At 41.4% G+C, this 22482-nt stretch overlaps 1 protein-coding gene across 14 annotated transcripts; it reads right to left on the bottom strand.

The window, feature by feature from the left end:
• Positions 1-996: 996 nt before the first annotated feature.
• LOC141772613 (MYND-type zinc finger-containing chromatin reader ZMYND8-like) lies at positions 997-20586 on the bottom strand. 14 transcript variants are annotated; one of them, XM_074643780.1, is made up of 23 exons: positions 20343-20586; positions 20014-20249; positions 19516-19743; positions 14833-14903; positions 14061-14224; positions 10743-10964; positions 10133-10246; positions 9881-9973; positions 9450-9537; positions 9315-9370; positions 9146-9223; positions 8931-9046; positions 8329-8804; positions 7923-8039; positions 7638-7799; positions 6771-7283; positions 4746-5154; positions 4621-4709; positions 4372-4517; positions 4174-4254; positions 4011-4089; positions 3675-3914; positions 997-2216 (listed from the first exon to the last, which is right to left on the bottom strand). In XM_074643780.1, the coding sequence occupies exons 2-23, from the start codon at positions 20025-20027 to the stop codon at positions 2041-2043; spliced, it is 3732 nt and encodes a 1243-aa protein (XP_074499881.1). In that variant the 5' UTR covers positions 20028-20249; positions 20343-20586; the 3' UTR covers positions 997-2040. The 14 variants fall into 14 exon arrangements, with proteins under 14 accessions (XP_074499881.1, XP_074499879.1, XP_074499883.1 ...); XM_074643784.1 differs by adding an exon at positions 2284-2359 and having other exon boundaries at positions 2075-2216; positions 4621-5154; XM_074643778.1 differs by having other exon boundaries at positions 4621-5154.
• Between the last annotated feature and the right edge of the window lie 1896 nt (positions 20587-22482).

Below are 22482 nucleotides of genomic sequence, written 5' to 3'. Positions count from 1 at the left end.
CACCGTGGTTTCGGTAGTGGTCTAGGTCAGGGGTCTCTTAGCAACCTGCTGCTCAGGAGCCTCACGAGGCTCTGTAGCTCCTCTCCAGTGGCTCTCTGTGGATCTGTAAACATGGAAATGAATAACTGTTTTTTGTTTATGTTTTTATTTTTATCTATCATTGTTGTAGGTCTATGGTACGACGGAGTATTAGGGCCACATTGAGGAAAATAAATAAATCTGAGATTTCAAGAATAAAGTCATAATATTATTAGAATAAAGTCATAATATTATTAGAATAAAGTCATAGGTTTATGAGAAAAAAAGTTGTAATATTATAAGAATAATTTTTCTCGTTAAACTAAGACTTTATTCTCGTAATATTACAAATTTTTCTCATAAAGTTATGACTTTATTCTTGTAATGTTACGATTTTTTCTTGTTAAATTATGACTTTATTCTCGTAATATTACGACTTTTTTTCTCGTAAAGTTATGACTTTATTCTGTAAATCTCAGATGTTTTTCCCCTCAATGTGGCCCTAATACTCCATAGTACATTTGCACTTTGGCCCTCACTGCATTAGACTTATATACTATATACTTAGACTATAAACTGTGTTACCTTCATCACAATGCTCAAATGTTTTGCGGCTCCAAACCGATTTTTGGCTCTTTTGATAGTAAAGGTTGCTGACCCCTGGTCTAGAAGGTAACCCGCAAATTGGCAAAAACTCTCGCGAGGCTCGCTGACGACCTATCCTAACCTTAACTATTCAAGGTCAATGCCTAACCTTAACTAGTCGAGGTCAACGCCTAACCTTAACCATTCGAGGTCAATGCTCAACCATAACTATTCGAGATTAATGCCTAACCTTACCCATCTCGCGAGAATTTTCCCAACTCGTGGGTTACCTTCTAGACACGACCATGTTCAGCAAGTGATGGTTTGATTTGTGTTCATTATGGCTCATTTCCATATAAATAGATCTACATGAATCAAGGGGCACTTTGATAATTGATCAGAGCATTTTTATTTTTTTCTTCACGAGTCCATTTATTGTATGTACAATATGTAAACACGAACACAAGCTCAAAACAGACATGCTCACAGGAAAAACTATCCAGCCAAAATGCAGTTTCTATTTATGCCTACCCAGTTCTTATAGACACAGTCTGATCAGGATTTACATCAGCTTTGGATAACCAGTTAAACAGAGGCTTTGCTCAGAGCTGACATTCATATGAAGTAATTTATTTTCAAATAACTTTTTTTTAGACACATAGAAATGTGATTTCATTAAACATACTATAAAAACATATAACACTATAAATATTGTTCAGGTTTTCTTACAAAAAACTTTGTACAGTTTAAATTTTTTAGTTCTTTTTTTTAATAAATCAGATATTTTTTTATGTAGGTCTATACAATGTGGAACTACAATACAAAGTTGGTATGAGCCAAAAATGCCCCCGCTGACAGTTGAAAACATAATATTTAACCTTGCATTACTCAAAACATCTCAGTTGACATGAAGCAGACATGGTTTAAAACATAAAGATGAAACTTGCATAACTCAAAATACCTCTGATGGCGATGGATGAAATGAATATCAATTGTCGATGGCTGTTTTTGTCTCATAATATGGAGATAAGTCAACAAAATAAAAACAGCCATAAATTACTTAAGAGCAGCATTGAAAAGTGTAAATATTCTGTGGGTTGATACAATCTTGTTCAGACTTGAAAAGAAGTGGTAACCAAGCTATAACAAAACTACAGTATGAAAACATACAACCTCACGTTTTTATTTCTCAAGACAGACTACTTTCACATGGTGAATCCACCTGAACACGGACTTGTGGAAACTGCGAATGAGAAATGAACCAAAAAGAAAAAATGTCCACCGAGCAGATGTACACATGGGAATGGAAAAAAAAAAATCAAAGTGATTTGTCACAGAGGTGCAGGCCTTCAAGCACCAAGTTTGCCGTCACATGTCTGACGCGACAAGCCCCACAGCGGCCTTGCAAAATGTGCGAGAATATCTGTAGTGTAGCAGTTAGGTCACAGTAACGCCACTGTCCTTGCTCTTGTCTATGTATGTGGGAGAGTTGCTTTTGTCTGATATGGATCCTGCTCCTGAGGGAGGGGGCTGTGTAGCAGGAGAGTGGCTTGATGATTTGACTGAAGGGTCTGAGTTGGACTCTGCTTCTGGTTCCTGCTGCGATGCTGTGGCTGGAAGAAAAAGCAGAATGTAAAATGAGAACATGGGCACTGTATATGTGCAGAACTGGCCTCTTACCCCGCAGGTTAGGTTAGAGGCAAGGTAGTCGGACTCCGTGGATGTAGACTGGGGGTATCCTCCTCTTCTGCACCATCTATTTTGCAAGGGCTTGATTGGTTTAAAGAAATACAAACAAGCCAGAGTAGTCTTTCCCCCTATACCAAAATGATTATGTACGGAGCCAGACCTTTCTTTAGCACTGACACAGCGCTGTGGAGAAAGGTCTGGCTATGCGAGACTAGAGGGAAGGCTGGATCTATAAAAACACAATGAAGAGGAAAGCTATCTGTATTTATTATCGCAAAGTCACATTATACTTTATCAGGGCCTTTGACGGAATGAGTGCTTGGGTTGAGAGGAGTTGGGGGCCATGGGAGTTTATAGGAGGGATGACAGACTGTTTTTGATAGTGTCATGTCCACTTTACGTTTGACATTAATTACAAGATACTGTAGTGTAAATATAGTAAGCGTGGAGAAGGAGCTACCTTAACATTTTTGAACATTTCTCAGTTTCAAAACAGTGAATAACAAAAAAATCTGAAAATAATGAGTTTCACATCGGAGTGGATAAAGATTATGTTTGAAAAAAACATCTGTTCAATTATTATTATTATTTTGTATAATACACAAGAAAAACACAGTCATTAAAGTCCTTCATTCTTTTTTTTAAGATACATTTTTTGGCTTTTCTGCTTTAATTTGATAGTGAGAGACAGACAAGAAAGACAGGGGAGAGAGATGGGATGACATGCAGCAAAGGGCCCTGGGCTGCTGCGGAAAGAACTGAGCCATAATGGCATACGCTCTACCCGCTGAGACACCAGGGCGCTAACTTTCACATTTTTTATATAAATCTGTTTAACGTCAGGAGAAGCATCCATCCTGATGATAGAGAACATAACATATATTCCTCTACAGTACACGGCAGTACACAGCAACTTTACTGCCATGCGTCCTACATGTCAAATAACATTTTAGACTGCATTACAGTACTTGAGGAGCAAATACTGAGTGGGTACTTCATCTGCAACAGGAAACAGAAGCACAAGACACTGAACTGGGGGAACATTCATATTGAGAAAACACAGTCTGAGGACAGCTCTGAGAAAAAACAAGAGCCCTTAGGAAAGTTTCTATCCTATCTATAAATAATAATTAATTAATTATTGAATAATAAAATTCTTGAGCATAATATATGTGTGTTTTGAGTATCTTTGGTAATATACATGAACTCAACATAATTTGAAAATTGAATAAACAGTGTCTTTTAGTATTTATTAATTTTTTAATCACCATTGTGGGACAGCTTTGTGCATCACAGCATCCAACATAAATCAATAACAGATGTTGCCCAAATTGAATCTACATATTGGACACACTAGTGCGCCGTGAGTGTGTCTACGTTACCTGACTGTGTGCAGGACTTCATGTGTTCTGGCCAGTGGGCTTGCTGGCAGGGGTAATCACAGTAACTGGTATTCCAGCAGCAGTAGAAGATGGCCTCCTTCCTGCAGTTAGCGCACCACTGTTTCTTTTTGGTCTCGTCCACTGCCTGCTGCTTTTCCACCTCCGTCTGCTTTTTCACCTCGGCCACCAGCCGTTCTCTTTCCTGCTCCAGACTCTGCCTCATCTCTGCCATCGTCAGTTCTGCATTTAAGTGAGACAAAATTAAAAAACTTGAAACTCATGACATGTGCGAAAAATAAACATCTGTATTCATATAATATTCATGAAAAGACTTACCGAGATTGTGCTTCATCTCCGACAACTCTTGCTGATGCAGCCACTGGAGTTTCTCAATCTCTATCCTTAACCGTCGAATCTGTGGCAAAAATACAGAGATTAAAATTTGCAAAGTATTATTATTACACATTAAATAAGTATCAGTTTATATGCCGGAATTCACCTCTGCAATTGTGTTTCCTGATGTGCTTTTGGAAAGATCATTGTAGATTTCAGTCATTGTCCCTTTTATTGTGTCCATAATCTGCATAGTTTTGACAAAAACGTGATATTAGTCCATAGCTTTAACTACTTTCATCCCGTAAAAACAAAGTGAACCGAGCAGTAATTCAATTTGTATGAAATAAAATTGGCTAATTACTTTGTTTGTGTACTTGGCTATATCTGCAGCCACCTCTGCCGAGCCTGTAGGGATCTGCAAGTCTCCTGACATGAAAGAAGAGGAGCTGCCAGATGTGACCTGGGCTGCTGTCGATGAGGAAGTACTCTGAGGCACGTCTTTTTGCACTGCAGGGGATAAAGGTGGAAAAAAATGGCATCTTTTACTTCACATTTGATCTTATTATGATGAGTTTAATGTTCAGATGAATGATTAGGTTGGTGTATATACCCTTGGCTGCTTGTCTGGTCTGATAGCGGGTACTTGAGGAGTTCTGCTGTTGTGACTGCAGCTGCTGAGGGCTGCGTGTCTGCCCCGGACTCTGGGCCGGCGTCTGGGCCGGCGTCTGGGCCGACGTCTGGGCCGGCGTCTGGGTCGGCGTCTGGGCCGGCGTCTGCACTGGCGACTGCTCTCCTTGCTGCTGCTGCCTCTGCACCTTCTGCATGTGCCACTTCTGAGAGGACGTCTGAAATCTGGTTGGATTCCAAACCACTGCTCGTTGCACGGCCTGAGCCGTCTCTTTAGGCAGTAGAGGGCGCTGTTTCTTTATGGCTGCAGGTACTGGGGATGTTGCGGAGACCGAGGTGGAGGCAGGAGAGGGAGCACCGGTGGATCCTCCGGTAGTTGTGGTGGAACTAGGCAGACCAGAAGCTGCGGTGGAAACAAGGTTGAGGGCCGCTGTGATGGAGGGTTGCAAAGCATCTCTCAGGTTAGAGGGCGAGTCCCGTGATGGAGTTGCTGCTGCAGCAGATGAAGACAGTTTACCTGAGCAGAGAGAAAATATATTGCTCCTTAAGTGTGAAGCATTCTGGCCTTCTAAACTGGGCACTTTAAGTGCAAGACGATTAAATGAGGAACTAGACTTGAAGTCATTTTGGTAGAGTCTACTGGAGACTATTTGCCCTAAAGTAATAGGATTTTTTGAGAACGATTGATGTGTAAAATAGGTGGAGTTCCCCTTTAACTAAATTTACAATAATCCCATTTCCACTGCAGGAACTAAGAACCTTTTGAGGAACTCATCGCATTTCGACTGCAGGGACCAGAGTCTAAATTAAGTTCTGGGGACATTTTACAGGGCCTTTTACCCCCAAAAAAGGGCGCTGGTCTGGAGGTAGTACTTTCTGAAAGTACCGGAACCAAAGTTCCGGTACAGTGGTACAGCACACAATGCACCACTGTATTCATAAGACAAGGAAGTACTCTTGTATCGATTTAGGATCACTTTAAGACAAGGGGAGATAATTTTTCTTTGGTTAATGACATCAAAAGTTATTAGCTGTCGGCTTCCCAACTCATTTAAAAAAGACAGAGATTGTGCGAGCGAGCTGAGAGGGTGTGCAGTAGAAGAGAGAGACGTAGCGCGGCGGTGCAGTGATTGAGAGAATGAAGAGTTATTTTCTGATTGTTTCACGGTGTTAACGTTGTAAAAGACAAATTAATATAATAAATAAAAATAAAAGATGATTTACTGTGGAGACAGATGCTCTTAGTTTCATTTTCCTCTGCTGCATTTCATCAGTCCATCAGTACATATATGCATCAGTAAATAGTTTTTTTTCCAGCGTGTTTTTTAGAATAAACAGACGACACACTGAACTGCAGGCTGCAGAGCGTGTTTACTGCTTCAACCACCAGCATCCCTCGTCCCATGTCATGGTGCTTTTTCATATGTCAGCAGACTAATTTGTCTAATCTTCGAGGTCTTTAAACCACATTGGAAACGCAGACAACAATGGGCTGAAGGAGCCTTTTAGCTCCTTGAAAAGTAGTTCCGGGGACTAAAAGTCCCAGGAACTTTTGGTGGAATCCCAGCTAATGTCTGTTGACAGGTCTTGGGTACTACTGCTGCATATGTGAAAAAGTTGTCTAAAGCCTTTTCTGGCTCCAAAAGGCTAAAAAAACTCCAAAACTGCATCAACTAATGACAATCCATCTGACACTGACTGAAGTAAGAAGAGTACTAGTTTAAAATAAAAAAAAAAGAAGTTAGAAAGAAGTGAGCACCTCTGTAACCCGCTCCTCATCTCTGCTTGGGGCTAACGGCTCAAGGCTACATTAGTCGCAAACTAGCGATTTTGATACTTTTTTTTTTTAACTGTCCACTGTGAGTCCAACAATTTGCAGGAGTGGAGGTGGAGTACACTTTTAACAGATGGAGTGGTTATGGTCAACTGAAGACCTTGAAATTAGTAAGGGATATCCATAAATGTTAAGAGACAGAAGGGATTTGAACATACTGTGTTTTAAAAAATTTAATTTTGATGCACTTTGCTGTATGTGAGTTCTAACATCATAAGGATATTATTTCCTCTCAATTGTCCTTCTAACTGAGACACAAGTCATAATGATGTAATGATACAGTATCTCAAAGGTCTCACCTTCCACCTTGGCAACTTTAGGCTCTTTGGGAGTTTTGGCAGCAGAAGCTCCCGGCTCTCTTCTCGCCCTCTTTGAGTCACGGCCTCCATGTTCGTCTCCCAGGTCGATCACCAGCTCTCTTTCAGAATCAGAGTCCTGCTCAGCTGCTGATGTTGCAGCAGCTGCTCTGCCCTCCTCTGGGGCTTTGGGTTTGTCAGTGAGGGGCTGAGACTGGGGCTTTCTGGGCTTGTCCTGGAGGTCCCTATCAGGGCCATTGGTACCCTGCTTGTCTTTGAGCAGGGGTTCAGAGGTGGCTTTATCCGCTGTCCCTGTAACGCCCTCCTTATTCTCTCCCTCCGTGCTTGCTTTGGGCCTTTTTCTCTCTGCTTTGTCCTTGTCGTCCTGGGCGGAGCTCTTTGGCTTGTGATCCTCGTCGCTGAGATACTCGCTGTCACTTGAGTCAGATTTCTCAGAGTCGTCAGTGTCGCTGTGATCCACCCCTTTATACACATCTTCAGAGATCTCATCTATCCCTGTATGGAGAAACATACATTCTTTATTACATGTTTTTACCAGACAGAGCGTAATAAAGAAATAAAGAATTGTTTCCCACCACCAACACAAAGTCAGTAGCAGTCACACTTTCTGATATCACGTTTTGGCTTTTTTGGGTAAATTCTTCATACTTTATCACAACATGAAACATTGTTGAACAAAAATACAAAATTGCCAGAAAAAAAACTGTCGTGACATTCATAATCTACTGTATCAAACTAGAAATTGGATTGTTCTTGAAAATGGATGATGCAAAAAACACAAAAAAAACATTCTTGAAATTACTGCTAGATTTTTTTGTACAGAATAGCACAAGGTGATTGGGTATGTACCGAGCTGTGCCTTGCAGCTCTCAATAGTCTTGTCCAGGCTCCTGATGAGTCTCTTTGGGGTGGGGAGGGAAGCCGACGCTCCCTGTTGTTGCTGATGTTGCTGTTGTTGTTGTTGCACGGTCTCGCTCAGCTCCTTCAGATCCATTTCAGCCTTCACCCGATCTGAAAGGAACAGGTAGATGTTTGATTTCAGCACAAATGTCAACTATTAGCTAACATGGTAATGAGAATGTGTTGATTATTAGCATTTATGACAACATCATTACAGTATATTTTGGTACTGACCCAGGTTAAGATTGAGGATGCCTCCTGTGCCTGCAGTCCTCTCATGCTTGGGCACCAGTCCAGGGTTAAAGGGCTTCGGGCTGCCTGCAGGACCCATTTTCCCAGAGACAGGAGATGCTGTAATTACAAATGTAAAATGGTTTGCATCAGTCCACTCATGGCTACACAGCCTCAGTATTGTAGACTGTAAACCTGCAATAACTGTCTCTCCCAACTCCTGAACAGGCCGGACAGCTAAACAATGAACTGAAACTCACTGTAAAGGTCCGTAAAGCCTTAAAGAAAAGTGATAATTCTCTGTAGGTTCATCTCTACGAGCAACACCTTTTACACTGTTTTCACATCGTCAGTTGATACATTACTGTTACAAAAAATATCGATCATAGCCACTTTAACATGTATTTACCAGTACAGTCCATTGATTCCTCTCCAGTGCTGTAGTGGAAGGCAGGATTCCTGCTGGCCTTCTCCATATCCTGCTCCCCATCGGACCCTGTGTGAACCGAGGAGCTGGTGCTCATGGGAGATCGAGGCATGTCTGTCATTGAGACCCTCCGAGTCATGCCACTGGGCGTGGAACTCTTGCCGAGGACCATCTTAGGAGACGCGGTTATATCAAAGTTGAAGCGAAGTTTATCCAGTTTCTCTGTTTTCACTGTCCCAGCGCCGGGGTTGGAGGGGTCTAGTAGCATCTGTAGCTGGTTGTTGGGTGTGAAGGGAGTGCGGAAGGGTGCATAGTTGAAGACCCCAAATTTCTTGCGAATGTTCTCCACGTAGACTTCCATCTCTTGCATGGCACTGTTGAAAATGCTCTTCGTCTTCTTTACAGAGAAAGGGATCTCTTTGGACATGAGGTAGCAGTTGTTGATGGGAACCCAGGCCCTATATATATATAAGCACAATAAAACATTCACCAAATTAGAAGAACCAGGATACTAATCTTGGCTTAGTTTTGGTCCAACAAACCAAATACATAGGGCCTCTACAAGGCTCAAAAGCTTCTCTCACCTGTCATGTTGCCCAAAGAAGCGTGCGTCTACCTGCCCGTCCTTTTCTCGAAGTGCTTTTGCTGGCCAGAAGGGGAAGCCCTTTAGCTTGGCCCAGACCAGAGGGTGGGGTTGACTCTATAAAAAGGGACAAAGCAAAGTAATTCAATGCCTTACAGATCTAAAATCTAAACCAAAATCTATAAATATAGTATTTAAGATCGCGTAAGGACCTACACATGGCTCACAGAACCAGTTGTCCCTTTTTTGGCATGAAGACAGGTAGCACTCTGGACACACCTCAATCTCATTCATCTAAAAATACAAATGACAAAGATGTAATTAATTTATAAATCAGACATGCCTACAGAATATTTGCTATTACTAGGTTACTAAGCTTCTTTACCTCGTGTTCACAAATCTTGACGATGACTTTTGCAGTTGCTGTTAATTTGTGATTACCTGGAATAAAGTGAGAAGCTTAATATGTATATTAAATTAGCAGAGTTCAGGATTACTGATATATGTCAAAGTGGTCTACCTCCGTTGTAGATGATGCAGTTGTGCAAGATCCATTTCATGTCAGCAAGAAAGGCTTCAGTGCAGCCAAACATTTTCTTTTTGATATTCTATTAAAAAGTGAAAAAAACAATATCAAAGTCAAGAAAATTCAATGAAAATAATTAAATATTATGAAAACTGAGATACAAACCTAGCTCTAAAGTGTGGTTTTATACCTTGTTTTAGGTATTGTATTTGTATTTTTTCTTTTTTGTGACATTTGTTCTATATGTTTCTTGTTTCATATGTTGAATGTTCTTGATTATTAGTTGTTTGTTGTCCAATCTTGCTCAATCAAAAACAATTTTTTTGTCTACATTCAACCTTTTTTAAAGACTTTTTTGTATTTTTGTTTGTGCATTCTATTTTTACCATTGTTATGTGCAAATCAAAGAAAAATCACAACGTTACCTTCTCTAAAGTACACAGGTCCATGGCGTGGAAAATGTACTCTGCATAATCCGGGTGCTGTTCCAGAGCCACAGGCTTCTGAAAAGGCTCGGTCTGCTCAGTTTAGACAAATAGGAAAAATAAAAACAGATGCATTAGCCAAAATGTGGACGTCTCATGTCCTGGAGATATTATATTATTAAAACACTTTCTTAGACATAGAAGATACAACGCCTACTAAACCAACATACAATGGATCTTTACTAGTCTTACCCCGGGCTGTTTAATCTTTTGGAGTGCAAATTTGAGCAAGTAGGAGAGTTGGTCTATTGTCAGCATCGTCATTGCCTTGCTCTGGGTTTCAATGCATTCAGCAACTGTTATTTTCTGCAACAACAATGCAAATTTTAAGAAATAATTATATTAATGAACACGGAATGAAAAAAATCAAGTAAGAAGACATTACTACTAATATAAACTTACATCTTAACTTTTGTAAAGTTTACATTTTTTTCTGCTTTTTTAAAATTTAGCTTGTATATATATATTTTAAATTGTGCCAATGAAAAGAAGTAATACATTTCCATAAATGTTTAGAAGTAGATTCTCTAAATTCTCTTCAATTCTCTAACATCTCTCAAACTTGCAGTGTGAGCAATTAGCTTGCTGGGGTGTCACACCATGTGTCATGGAGGGCCTACAGAGTTTGTGGATCAACCACAGACAAAAGCAGGTGATTTCACCGATTAGCTCCATCTCTCTGGCTGAAGCTGCTCATGGCACATAGTCGGACACCCCCTTTCGTAAACTAAGCAAGCGAGATTGTGCCGTGCAACAATCCTTTTGCGTACAGCCACACACATACACGTCTTCTGCGAGATACCTCACACTCTGGACAGAACCAGTCGCCCTCGGGCTCAGCTGGTAGTTTGAGGCACTTGGCGTGGTACACCCTGGGGCAGAGCTCACAGCAGAGCACCTGGCCCTCGCGGTGGCACAGCCAGCAGTAGAAGTCATTCCTGCCGTCCTGCGGTACAACATCAACAGGGTCTGTGGTGAGTGCTGGCTGCTTCATATAGTAAAAGGGACCATGTCTTAGCTCTGACTGAAAAGCAGGTAAGAGAAACAGGGGGGCAGGTTTCAAAAAACACGCAGGAACACAAAAAGGTGCAGTGCAACAGAAACAAGACAGCAATAAGGTGGGGTAAGCAGGGTAAACAGCATAGAGGGCAGTTAGGTTCATAAACCAAACACATGACTCTTTAAAGCAAATAAATAAACCATCTAGTCAGGTGACTGTTTCAACTGTGAGTCAAACAAGACCAACCCAACAGGTTTAGGGTGTGAGCTTGACGATAACCGCCCTTCATTTTATGTTATAATTAGATCTTTTACCTGAGAGTAAACACAATGTATATATATCGTTCTGTGGTAAGCACCCAACTGGTACTCTGCTAATGATACATTAATGGATGAATAGAAGCTGGTGCATCTGCTCTCACAGCTCAAGATGATGTTTCACTGTCCAAATTGTCTTAAGCTTAAAAGGGAGTTCACAATCTTAGCTGTAGTGCTATTTATCATTCTAGATTATTTTGGTGCGAGTTGTGTGTTGGAGATATTGGCTGTAGAGATGTCTGCCTTCTCTCAAACATAATGGAACTAGATGGCTCTCAGCTTGTGGTGCTCAACGTGCCAAAGAATACATTTGAAACATTCAACAGCAATGTCTCTTTCCAGAAATCATGAACCGGTTACTCAACATAATCCACAGACTTTGCTACAGCAGTTTCATGTAGGAACTATTTTCTTTCTGCCAAACTACACCCGCCATCTGTATCCCAGAGCAGAAGGAAGCGTGCATCTACATCTAGGCTACGGTCGAAAAGTCTTTTTTGCTTAGGAAGGTTCCTAACAGAGTGAAATGACCCGGAAGTATCACAGTAGTGGCCATAATAAGAGCTGCTCGGATTCTCCAAATGCTAACTCACACCAAAACAATCTAGATGGATAAATAAAATAACAGGTAAGAGGAAAAATTGTTTTTTTTATTTTAGGGTGAACTGTCCCTTTAAGTCTTAAGTGTACACCAAATCAGTGTTAGGTATTAATTCGTCACCAGTAGTGGTAAAAAAATGCTTATTTGCCAATCAAACCACATATAACACCCGTCAAAATATTACACAAAAACATTAGAATTATCTTTTAATGTCATGCAAGTTCAACAGGACAAAAGGGTAAAAGGGAATCACTCAGCAATACCACAATTTGGCAAGCAGATACTGAAAACATATGCATCAGTCATATAATCATCAAAGTGCATAACACTTAAATTTTAGCAAAACAACAAAAATATGATATATGATAGAAAATATGCAGAATGTCTAAAAAATAAAGTAACTGTGAGCTGACCATGCATTCATGGCACTGCCCCAAACCTACACAACACACCTATCATCTATCACAACAAGACATCTCCACCATCACAGCAGGTAGCATCCCTACATGTTGGTCCATCTTTAAGCTGACAGTATAGTAGAGTCAAAATCAAAATTGGCGTGATCTCGCAGGTAATGTGGTGCATTTTTTTTTACCAAGAAAGAAGTCCCGCATTGAGTTTTGATCTTTGCAGTGTGTGGGTTTGCAAAAACATACACTGTACGATTTTAGAAATGTTGTGTAATTCCTACTCCTACTATACGAGTAGATCGTTTGCGATGTAAAGCCAAAGCTCACGATTTATGTGCCCACACTGTACGGTCTGATCATCAGCCACGACCTAAATGCTCACACTGTACGTGTTAAATAGAAAAAAAACACGGCCGGTCACCTCCTGGCTGTTGACAGTTGTCAATAAAGACTGGTTTGAAAGCTCCGAGGTGGGTAAAGTTGGTTTGCCAGCAGAGGTCTGTACGGGTCACAATGCTAACAAGGCAGAAACGTGCTGCCATGATCATCTGTGCCATCCTGTCTGCTGAAACGTCTAAAAAAAAAAAAAAAAAAAAAAGGAGGCAGTGGCGTAACATTATATGGACTCGCAGGTGGCTCGGAAGACATGGACAGTATGGCTTGTCCATTTTGCAGAGAGAATTGGAGGTAAGCTAGCTATGTTTTACTAGCTATATTTATTGAACCTACATTGTTATCTTGATAGCTACGCTCTAATTACTGTAAAAAGAGTAGAAAAAGGTACTGATGTTGAGGAATCGACTCGTGGCTTTGCTTCAACTGTGCGAGAGCCTTTGGTCGGCCGACCAAAATTTCAGACATGTCAGAAATAAATTCATCCAACCGTCCAACGGCTGGTCGGGAGGAGTTTATTGGTCCTCGGTCCACCTGTACACTGCACACCAAACGACTAAACTGAAATTCGGTCCGACTCTAAAATTAGTCGTGCGGCTCAAAATTCGGGCCAGGAACAGGCTAAAATCGTACAGTGTATGCCCAGCTTAAAAAGGTGCCAGTATACTGCCATCAGAACTGCTTGTCGGACGGCTTTGTAAACAATTTCTGTAACTTTCTGAAACCAACAATCCGACATTCACACCCACTTCACGCAATGATCGGCCAGTTATGTTGGGATGAGAAAGGAGCCACGGTTTGAACTCCTCTCTCAAGCGCTCCTTTGTGGCCCTCTTTGGGTGTAAAACAATATGAATGTCTTCTAGCAGACAATGAACGGTTATCCCCCTAGAAAACGTCCTTCATGTCTCCCTCCTCTCTATGATGACAGGCTGACAGGACACTGAACCCCAATTTGCTCACTGGGTGCTTTACAGCAGCCTAATGCTCCTAATGCTTAGGATGGTTCAACTGCATAGGTCTAATTTCATTTATGTATGTATGCGTATGTATGTGATGATAAAAGAAAAGAAAAAGAAAAAACACATTTGATTTCCGACGAGGACGGACAACAAGTCGTACAAACTAGTTATTTTCGTGCATAACCCGGCCCTTAACATTTTGTTTTAAAATTTAGTGTAATGTTTATTGCCCTTTCAATGTGATAAGAAAGAGGGTGGAAGACAAAGCAGTCCAAACAATGTTGTCTTTGTTTTGGATTATTCTTGGCGCCATCTCCTTTGCTAACTCCAATTTCTGTTGTGAAAGGTCAGACCTCCAGTCGCAGCGAGCACACCGTTCTCCACAGCCATTGAGAGCACGCCAGATCTTGAAATGAGTATACTGCTGGAGCCCTTACCTGGTCTTTGTTGTTAGAGTTGATGGCCCCGGGCTTCTTCTTTTTCTTAACAGGGCTGGGGGAGGTGTCCGAGGGAGAATGTCCATTGGAGGAATGGGTGGGACTGGACACCTTTCTCTTCTGTGGTGCCGCTGGTCGTTCTGCTAACCCCGGTGGATCAGGGACTGCAAGCAGGAAGACACCCATGGGAGACGGGCTTGTATTATTCACTGCACTCAACACATTACAAAGCCTTAACAAGATTAAAACACAGCTGCCATGACAGTTATTTAGCTATTCCTTGAATAAAACAAGAGGATGGAAACAACCATAAGTCATAAATACATCATTCCCATCATTCTTAGAGCTTAGAAGAAACCACAAAGTGCAAATTGAAGTCAGTTCCAGCTTTGAAATTCGATGGTCAGATGCAGTGCTCGGCTTTTAGATATTTGTCATCATGATAAAATTAACATCAAGTACTCACAGCAATCACATGGACCTAAAAAGCCATTACTGAAGATGCCACTTACACATATTAGATTACCACTTTATAGTAACAAATAGCTCGAGGGCTCCATCTGAACTAACAAGACCCTGTGTTGATACTTGACATAAATTCTAAACAGGCAAGCAGCCAGGCATAATGGATTATATTTGCAGTCCTAAGAGACCGACAAAATGCCTTACACTGCTCTCGATACTTACAGTAAATAACCTCTACATTCTCTGAGACTAAGACGCTTGAGATGTTTAACTTTTAACACGAGGTGCTCGGCCTTTAGAGACTTACCTTTGGATCGTACGGGTGCATCCATCCCCTCTACCACATCAGACTCCGTCTTTACCTCCTCCTCAGCCAGACTGCAGAGCGCCGAACAGCACAGAGCAACCCAGAAACACAGGAAGAGAGGCAAAAGCAAAATCAGAAAGGGTGCTCAGAGAGCACATCAGCATAACAGTAAACAAGTGGAACACCACCTAAGGCACCCGGGTCCCTGAGGATCCGTCGATAGGGACTCTGCAGGTTTCCATTGTTATTGTTGTCATTTGATTTCAGCACTGACATCGTGCTACCGAGTTCAAATCCTTTCCATATTATCAGTGACAAACGAGTCGGAATATGTTCTTTATGTTTCCGAGAGGAAGAATGGTAACAATCGCCATGGCAATGCTCCTTTCTGCTAAGCACGGGTTGATATTCACAACACACGGGGCCATTTCATTACCCTGCAACTCCGTCCTTCAGGAGAAATTGCAGCTATAGATTGTAATCCCACTAGGTCCTGATCTGTGCTGTGCTTTGTTCATAACAAATGGTGAATAGACCTGTAGTAAGGAGAAAGTCCGAGGGGAGTTGGTCCATACTACTGGAGGGACAGTGTCTCATGGCGACTAACACTATACGATTTTTCTACCTCTCAAGCCCCTTCAGTAACAACAAGGTGAACCCGAAGGATTTGGGCCCAATTCCTGGAGACCAATAGCAAAATATCCATCTAACAAGCATCAAACAAGGTCTAAATCTTCCCCGCATGTATATATAAAGCAGCTTTCTTGGCCAAGTCACCTTTATATCATTGTCCATCACCCAATCTGTACATTTGGCACCACATATTTCCCATTTAGGAAATATTCACGTACATAATTGTGGAGTTACATAAGCTTTTTTTAAATGACCCTTTTCTACTCCTGTTGTAAACAGGCCAATATTAATATCATAGATGTATAAAATTATGAATAAATCCAAAAGCGTAGAATACAGTATCTCCAACATGCACATCTAGATTTCCCAGGTCCTGCTCTCATCTAATTTCCTCTGAGAAAAAAAAGAAAAAAGGATGAGAATAAAAGGGGGTCTGGTGATAAATGAAAGTCTTTGAGTATTTGGCTCCTCCTTTGTCAGAGCAACAGAGGGCCCTGTTCCAAGGATGTAGCCTTTATTCACGAGCCCCGAGAAGAAAACCCGCCCAAGGACCCCTGACAGGTCACACACTTGACCAGTTCATAGCTTCGGCCGCAGCTCTGGTTTCCAGCTAGGATGATGGGTTTACAGGCTATACGACTCAAAGGTCAACCACATTTGTTGGATAAGCTTTTTTTCCCCCTCTTCTGAAAGTAAAGGAATGCTCTTCACGTCCCCCTCCTCCATTCTTAAAGAGACATTCCACGCAAAGTTGATCAAATGTCAATCCTCTGATAGGCAGAGGGAGGTTAAAACACCCATCCTAAAGGGTTTAACAAATCAGATATGACAAAGAGATTAGATGTGATCACATCAACTCATTTAAACACCAAGTTAACCTTGATGTGTGCTACACAATTCAGGTTTAACAATGATTCAAATATCTTCTTTCCACCAGACAAAATACCAGATACTGTGACCAAACCACTTCACAATTGTCAAGGCTGTTCTTAACACATTGTTCTCTCAGACTGGCAATCACAAGACAGCTTATCAAACTGAAACCTAAGAGAAGAAATGCATCATAACCTGCGTTGTCTGAAAAATGCCAAACATGGGTTGAGCAGTTTCTTTAAAAATATGGCATGTGGGTATCTTCTTTCTTGTTTCAGCCTGCCAACAGTCGCACACACACACACACCCCAGCCCCTCTGGGGCCTTCCTGTTCCGGACTGAGTGAACAAACGAGGCCCACATGAAAATTAGACGACGTTAGCCAAGCCGCTCTGCTACGTGTACCACAGCCCCTGAAAAAAAGAGAGAGCATTCGCCATCACCAGCCAGAGCTGCTGAACAGAGTGCCACAACCCTATGTGATATACACACCTAATGGCAAGACATTGCTGCAACTACCAGGAAGACAGGATAGTAAAAAAAAAGTGTGCTGATCCAAAAGGACATTCTCAGATCAGGAGCTATGATCCATCACACAAGGAGTGTTAGGCAAATAAATCCTCAGCAGATTCTGGGCTGTATTCCAGAGAGACGCGGGTTCAAGAAAACACTGACAGTAATTCCCCCTCTGCAAGTAGTACCTGATGGGCAAAAAAGGAAACAACACTGACTCAATGCCTTTAGATTCATTCCACTCCTGTGAGAGACGAGCAGGGTTTCTCTCGTCACAGAAAATGGAGGCCACAGCTTGCTCCCCTCCCCCCTCTCCCCCATCCCCCACTCCGAGGCTCAGAATCAGGCACTGGCACATCCATGCAGGAGGACCAGAGAGATCTGTGGAGATTACAGTCCAACATTTAAAAAAAAAGAAAAAAAAAGACACAGCTATGTCAAGAAGACGAACCTTCACGGCCGATCACAGAGATAGAGGAGGAACACCGGAGAGGGAGACACAAGAGAATCCAGCAAAATGAGAAGCACTCATCTCTCTTCTTGCTTTTTTTATGTCTTCGATCTTGCCTCCTTCCCTGAATACTGCTGTCATAGAATAATTAGATTTCATTTTGAAGAAAGAGAGACCGTCACCGTGGAGCCACACTGAGATCCTGGCAAAGCTATTATGTATGAAAGAATGCGCAGTTCGTACACATCAAACAGACAACTATGTGAATAAATGGCCTCTCTATAGGGAAGCCATTCAATGCAAACATCATTATTGTACTCTCTGCTACTGGAACTGCTACTGGAAACACTTGGGATTAATACCACTGACTACAAAACACCCTCTGCTACACAAAGCCCCAGAGAGATTATTAGGTTTTGAAAATGAAAAGAGACATTCAGAAGATCAACAACCGCATGCAGACAAACGGAGAAACGCACACTATTAGCGTTTTGTTTTTTTCCTGAAGTCAACAAAAACATCATTAAAAGCAGAAGATCCTATTAAATAAAATAATGAGTTTAACTACATAAAGATGCCTGTTTTAGCATGACTCCTTTACAATGTTAAAATAAAACACCAAACTGTACGTACGCTCAGAATATCCTGTATTAAAGAAAGATTTGACCTGGATTTTTATATAAGGCTGTAAAGGGTGAATCAAAGATGGCTGTGGAATTTTCCAGAAGGCCCCTTGCTCTCCCCGCTGCTCTCCCTCTGATTGTCAATCTTTAACCTCAACTGCAGCTGCAATTGGCTGGAGGGCCAACAGGGTGGAACATTATTGGTCAGCCGTGCGCTGCCACACGGATCACAGTGTGCCGGCTCCCCTCTTCCTCTTAAAAAGCTTTTTTTTTTGCTGCAATGCAGAGATTTCCCCCCCGCATTAGACGGTTTATATTCCTCCAGTTTAGCTTGCCCTTCTTGATTATGACAGTATAAACCAGAGGGGATTTTGAAAAAAAAAAGGCCCTTTGGGAGATTATATTTGTGGCTGTGATGCATAACTCAGCGGCTCTGCTATTCAACCTTTGCCGTCCTACGTTGCCTCAGAAGGAGGCCCACGCGATTCGTCCAAACATTACACATTTCTTACCAACAATGTAGCCTGTATATATAGTACATGCTCAACCAAGCACTGTGGAGTAACTCATTAATATTCAGTAGTAAAAAGTTAACTTCTGGTTTTGGTTTTACAAAGAGAGGGAATCAGTCTTAAGAGGAAACACTGATTGTAACGTTACTATTTTCTGGCTGTCGTGTAGATGAAACACGCCTCGAGTCAGGCCACAAGAGAAAGAAGGCATTCTTTGTTTCCCCCCCACGCAGTTGAGACAGCTAAAACGAGGATACATTATGTAACACAATGTACAGTCAGTCAGTGCTCGGAAAAATAGATATACTGGCAACAGACAGCTTCCTCATACACCTTGTCTTTGTGTCTTATAAAAGGTAGAAAAACTGCTTTTTTTAAAATCTGTATCTTATGTGTCAATGACATTTCTGTTTTATGTGTAAAACAGAAAGAAAAACAAAACAGTACCATAAAAAAAAAAAGAAAAAGAGAAACTATTTCAATACATACAAACAACATGTACACACACACACACACACACACACACACACACACGTCATGTAAAAACCTGTTAAGTCTCATGTTGTTTCTCTGCCCCTGCGGTCTGATCTGTGAAGAGAAGACTCGAGTTCTCCTAAAGAAGAGCTCTCTTAGCACAAAATGGCCACTGTCTGTCTGAGGATCAGAGAGTGGAGGAAGCAGTTTCACAATAGTGCTATAGAGAGGACGAAGCCCCGGGCTGTATAAACTCAGGGCCTGTGGCTTTAAATAGCAGTAACCTGCGTCCCAACATCTCTTTTCTAGAGATTCGACTGGAAGAAATGGAAGAGGATCGCCCTTTGACGAAAAGGTTTGTTTTATGTGGGCTCATCCTCTCTCTTCAGTATGGAGAGGGTAGAAACTCCATCGCCAGTGCAGTTTGCTATAATGTGTACCTCGTCAGTTTCTGAACTATTTATTTTTACGTGTACGAGACTGAAAATATTCAGTTATGTCCTTCACTCCTTGTCCTCCTAACAAGCACATCTGTTGCCCCCCCACATCTATTCCCCGGCCTGGCATGACACACAAGAAAACAGCACAGAGCCAATCCACTTACAAAAGGGTACATAATACCCCCCCCTTCCTCATCCTCCTCCTCGCCCATCCCCCATTCTCTCTCTGCCAGGCTGCAACACGAGACTGCCACAACAGAAAGGAGATGTGGGTGCCATTTTTAAATCTAACTCTCTTTTGCATTATAAAAAAAAAAAAAAGGAAAAGGATTTGCCATGGTCCACGCTGCCTCCTGTATGGCAGCCTGGTTGTCTGGGGCACCCATGTGACCCTGAGACACAGAAGCGAGAGCAAGGGTGAGAGTCGTTACCCAACCCCCCACCCTCAGCGCTGTGGAGCACAGAGGCCTGGCGAGGCCTCCAATCCACCCCAGCTCCTCCTCCTCCTGCTCCTGCTGCTCCTGCTGCTGCTGCACACTAAACTGATTATTTTTTTTAAAGGTGTGCACATTCATCGTGAGAAACCAAACAGTCACCACAACGACAAGAAGGAAGCCATGTTGTTATCAGAGAGTTGAGATATAAAAAAAGACAGAGCTTACCTCTGTGGATGCATGGCTGCCTGACACACTGTTATGTCAACACTTATAAAACATGGAGGACACTCTCAGCCCTCAGTCGGGGAAGGCTCCGCTCTTCAGGCAAGGCGATCAGGCCCCAGTGATGTTAGCCAGATCCTGACTGGTCGCTTCCCTCACAGGCAGGATACAAGGCTGCGTCTGATTGGCCGAAATGTTTCCTGAGTAATTATCTTTGTTCAGTGCAGGCAGGGGCAGCACTGTGAGTGTCAGAGACAGGGGAAGAAAAATAAGCACAGAGCTAGGCCTGAAACCACAAAATAACATGATTAATAGGAGTATTTCTGACGTACAAACCCAGTGGGACAACGTTTTGAAGCTTCCCAGTGTAGAACCTGGCGGTGGTTGTCTTATTTGAAGGCTTTAGAAGTAGAAATGGCAGCATGTAGACTGTGAAGAGCAGGACACCATGGCTTCTCTGCACAAGCCTCCATTTTTTTTGTGTGGAGAGGGCCTTTGTTTAAACTCCTCCCTCCCTCTTGGCTGTTTCCACAGAAAAGAGAGGCTGTAGCTCCTCACCTATTTTGGTAATTCAGTCTGCAAAGAAAAAGAAGAGAATAAAATTAGGCAGCTGAAATGAAAAAGTATATAGTCACTTCCAATGTTGTGTTTTAAAGGAAAGGGGGAAAAGACCTGAATGCCTTTTTACGTCACACATTACTGTTAATAACCTTAATATAAAAGGGCCTAGTGAGTGTTAACCGTACACATGAATATATGTACAAGCCCATGTTTAACAAAATGTAGTAAATATAATGAAAAACAAATGTATATCTCCCCATTTTCTCTTCCAAGAGAGGGAATACTAAATTAAACACTAGAGGAGCTTTATATAAAGGGTGCGTAGGGGTTTCCTCTTTGACGTCTGTGCTGTAACAGAGATCATTAATAATTAAACACAGCTCGATAAAGCACCAGGTTTTGTTGTCCTTTTGACATTCAGCAGCAGTGAAATACTCAGTGATAAGACAAATAGAAAAACATAGTCCAGTGTAATTGAATCCTATATAATAACCCTGCCATAAATACAATCTGTAATGTTTTTCATATATTTTCAAATCAAATAATTGTTGACTCAACTCTTTGGTCATTTGTATGGCTGTAATTCATACTGTTGTACTGGACTGCATTGTATTAAAAAGTGTTTACTCTGTTATAAATGTAGATGGAGTTTCCAAATATTAGGAAGAAAATGTTTTATGTAGTGCAATCCATTACAACACCAAAACAAACTATTACCTCTTAAATTATAGAGTTGCCATTCAGTGTTGGATCATCTTCCACTACACATGGTTTGCAGTTTCTGTACTCACTAGATGAGACAGCATTACACTGACAGGTGTGTCCACTGTTTTTCACCTCTACAGATATAAAAGGGGGTTTCAAAATATTAAGATAAGATAAGATAAGATGAACCTTTATTAATCCCCGGAGGGAAATTCATGTGTCAAAGCAGCAACATCAGCAAACAGAGTGAAACACAGGAGAAGTAAAGGTATACAAAAATTATAAAAACAATAATAGAGATATAAAAGATACAGAGTGAATGGGTGAACATAGTGTGTGCAGTCCGTCAATAAATAAATGTAGTATGTGCAATAAATAAATGTAATATGTACATATGTGCAGTCTATCAAGTGGTATATAGGATGTATGGTGTAAAGTAAGTGTAAAGTGCGCCAGTGGTTAGAGTCCAAGATGGTTGCAGATAGTGCATGTTTAAAGTTCTTAAAGTCAAATTGGAAAACCCCTTCAATATAATGCAAACAGATAAATCACCACCACTAACTATGGTCACAATTGTTGAGCAGGCCTGCCTCGTCTCTCGGTGGATACCACTGTAAAGTGTGCACATCTTTATCTTTATCTTTATCTTTATCTTTATCTTTTATTCGGATCTCCATAGCTGAAGCCCAGCTATTCTTCCTGGAGTCCACTTAAATCACTTTGAACTGTTAGGCTACATTTCAGTACACAATCACATTACAATCTTTACCAACAATGACCACAACATCAAAAGCGACAGCAACAAAAACACAACAATATTCAAGACACAACCCAATACACAACACAGGACCTATAGGTTCAAGTTAATACTATTCACAGAGTATAGAGGTCAATAGAGGCCAACCACTAATGAATCATATATGATTCATTAGTGGTTGGACCATATAGCATATTATGTCAAAATACAAAAACATACAAAAACAGAACAAGCAACAACTTCTTTAACCATAAGTATTAACGGGACTTTGTATTTATCCAACATTAAACCTTTTATGATTTGATGTTAAAGCTAAATATCAGCAGACACGGAGAGCTGTTCAGCTAGGAGATGTTTTTTCAATAATAGTTTAAATAGATTTTTGATATTTTCTTGAATGTTATACCCAGGCAGAGTGTTTACATGTCACCATTGCTCTGTACACTACA

This window comes from Sebastes fasciatus, chromosome 8, assembly GCF_043250625.1.
Source record: "Sebastes fasciatus isolate fSebFas1 chromosome 8, fSebFas1.pri, whole genome shotgun sequence".
NCBI lineage: Eukaryota > Metazoa > Chordata > Actinopteri > Perciformes > Sebastidae > Sebastes > Sebastes fasciatus.
This window is presented reverse-complemented; position numbering and strand designations above follow the sequence as displayed.